Genomic DNA, 2,516 nt, shown 5'->3' with positions numbered 1-2,516 from the left:
GCGAGGCGGTGTCATTTTCACTTGCTTTTATTTGGGGCACAGGATCTGATGTGTGGGCAAGGACGAAGACGTTGTTTCATGTGCTATAAAATGTAGTTATCTTTTAACTCTCTTCTTGCAATGGGTGGGGGGGCAGGGCGGTCTTATACTGAAGACAGCAGAGTATGCATAAAACACCCTAAATGTGCCTAAACTTAATTAATCTCCCTAGATTTTATCCCCTTAATGCTACATAAGTTTGGAGAAGAAATAAAATAGTAATCTATATTTAAGTCTGAAGTTTTCCATATAGTTCACAACCCCAACATTAAATGTTATTTTTAAAGTTATTTTTCACTTCTGCATTTGAAATTTGCAAGTCTATGATGTTAACACAAGGCAATAAAATAATCACAGAAACTTATATGCCATAAGCCATCAGCAGAATGATTGTTTACTTACTAATACCAACGTAACAATCTGGTAAGCATCCAGTCAGTCAAATTCAAACAAAACTTAGTGAACAAATGGATGTCATCTATTTTGATTCCTTTTGCAAGAATATAATTAAATATATGCAACTATTACTATTATAAACATTATAGTGATATTTTCCCATAATTGTGTGAATACAGGGATCACTAATAGTACAGAAAGTATGTTTTTGGCATTTCTCAATATATAAAACCTATCCCATCCTATATAATAACTAGAGGCCCAGTGCACAAAATTCGTGCACTCAGGGGAGGGTGGCCACCCAGCCTGGCCTGTGCCTTATCACAGTTCAGGAGCCCCGCGATCGATCATCCCAAAGAAGTAGGCCCTGCCCACCCATCCAGGGCTCCTTGATGGATTGCCCCAAAGAGGTAGGCTGGAGCCAGGGTCCCACCTCTGTGCCGTGCAGAGCCACAGGACCCCCAGCATTGCCGTGTGGAGCCCCCACCCACTAGCACGCACCTCACCACACACGCAGCTCCGCCCCCCCCCATGCACGCCCACTGCGCACGCATCTTTTTCCCTGGCCAGGGCACCCCCACTGCTCAGGGGCTCAGGCTGGCGGCAAAGCAGGCACCAGCAACTTCACCTCCATGTACATGCGCCAGGCAGGCCACTAATGGAACGTGCTGCCCACTCGGGGCCACTCACACAGGCACCACCGCCGCCACCGTTGCTGCCACCACTGGTGCTTACAGCGCTGACAGAAGCTGTGGGGCACACCCGCAACCTACCTGCCCTCGGGGCCACTCACACAGGCACCACCGCCGCCGCCGTTGCTGCCACCACTGGTGCTTACAGCACTGACAGAAGCTGTGGGGCACACCCGCAATCTACCTGCCCCAGCGGCGGAGGCGGCGTTGGGCCTGGGGAATGGTGAATGGGCAGAAGATGGCCCTGATCATAGGCTAGGCCTAGGGACCCTACAGAGCTATGTTAACAGTAAATCACTTAAAGTCTAAAAATTCAGCATTTCAAGATGCCTGTCTAGGAGTTAAAATATTTTAATATGAATGACAAGTTGGATCTCAGAAGTCACTCTGGATCTAAACAGAGACTATTTCACATTTTATTTTATTTTTTGAAATATATTTTTATTAATTTCCAAGAAGGGAGAGGGGTAGAGAGATAGAAACACTGATTAGCTGCCTCCTGCACACTCCCCACTGGGGTTCGAGCCCCAAACCTGGGCATGTGCCCTGACTGGGAATCGAATTGTGACCTTCTGGTTCATAGGTCAATGCTCAACTACTGAGCCACACCGGTTTAAATGGTTTACCTCTGTGACTACACATTAGCCATCCAAAGCCCAGGAGGTTTTCTTTCTTTTGTGAATATGTCACAATAAAGCTTTGGCAATAAAACATCAGAGTAGCTATGCTTCCTTAGCACTCAGCACAATGGTGCACTGAAGTTAAAGTACCCACATTTCAGTTCTGCTAATCTAACTTAAAATAGAAAACATTTCAATCATCAAAAGCGAAAATAAAATGCACACACAATAACCCCAGCAAGTCCTGCTATTCTTTAAGGTTTATAAAATAAGTCTCCATCACTAGTGAATCAGCGTTCATTAACCTACATCTGCAAATAGCTTTTGTTACCTAGATCCCTTCCAAACCACTTTAACGCAAGGCTAACGGAACAGGTCAAAGAGGAAAGAGGAGGCCAAGCGGAACCTGTGTCCACATTTCTTTGTAAAGGCCGCTAGTGCTCTGGGGCGGCCCATTCCGCGGCTGGTGCATTCCTCGTCCCCTGCGCTCTGTGGAGGTGCGTTCTGGAGCTCCAGCGGGCTGTCACTGGTGCAGCAGCCCCTGTCACAATTCCAGGTAACAAAATGATGAAGCAGAGAGGGGACAGGGGCAGGAAACCGAGTGCACTCCTCACAGCACACACAGGCCCAGATGAAGCTGCTGAAATCCAAGACAGTTTCCCACAACGAGGCCGGACGGTGATCCAAGCAAGCTCTGCTGGCTGTCGCTCCTCCGAGATGGACACACACCTCCCTCTGCTACCGGGTGACCTAAAACAAATAAACAGTG

General features: G+C 47.3%; 1 protein-coding gene across 1 annotated transcript in view; it reads right to left on the bottom strand.

The window, feature by feature from the left end:
* Positions 1-1,664: 1,664 nt before the first annotated feature.
* FAM19A4 (family with sequence similarity 19 (chemokine (C-C motif)-like), member A4) overlaps positions 1,665-2,516 on the bottom strand; it is a 16,657-nt gene continuing 15,805 nt past the window's right edge. The window contains exon 4 of the mRNA XM_015567940.1: positions 1,665-2,497. Coding sequence (XP_015423426.1) covers positions 2,486-2,497 — 12 coding nt within the window. The 3' untranslated portion in view covers positions 1,665-2,485. The remainder of the gene's footprint in view (positions 2,498-2,516) is intronic.

This window comes from Myotis davidii, unplaced genomic scaffold, assembly GCF_000327345.1.
Source record: "Myotis davidii unplaced genomic scaffold, ASM32734v1 scaffold821, whole genome shotgun sequence".
NCBI classification, from domain to species: domain Eukaryota; kingdom Metazoa; phylum Chordata; class Mammalia; order Chiroptera; family Vespertilionidae; genus Myotis; species Myotis davidii.
The sequence above is the reverse complement of the archived record's forward strand: the minus strand, read 5'-3'. Positions and strand labels throughout refer to the sequence as shown.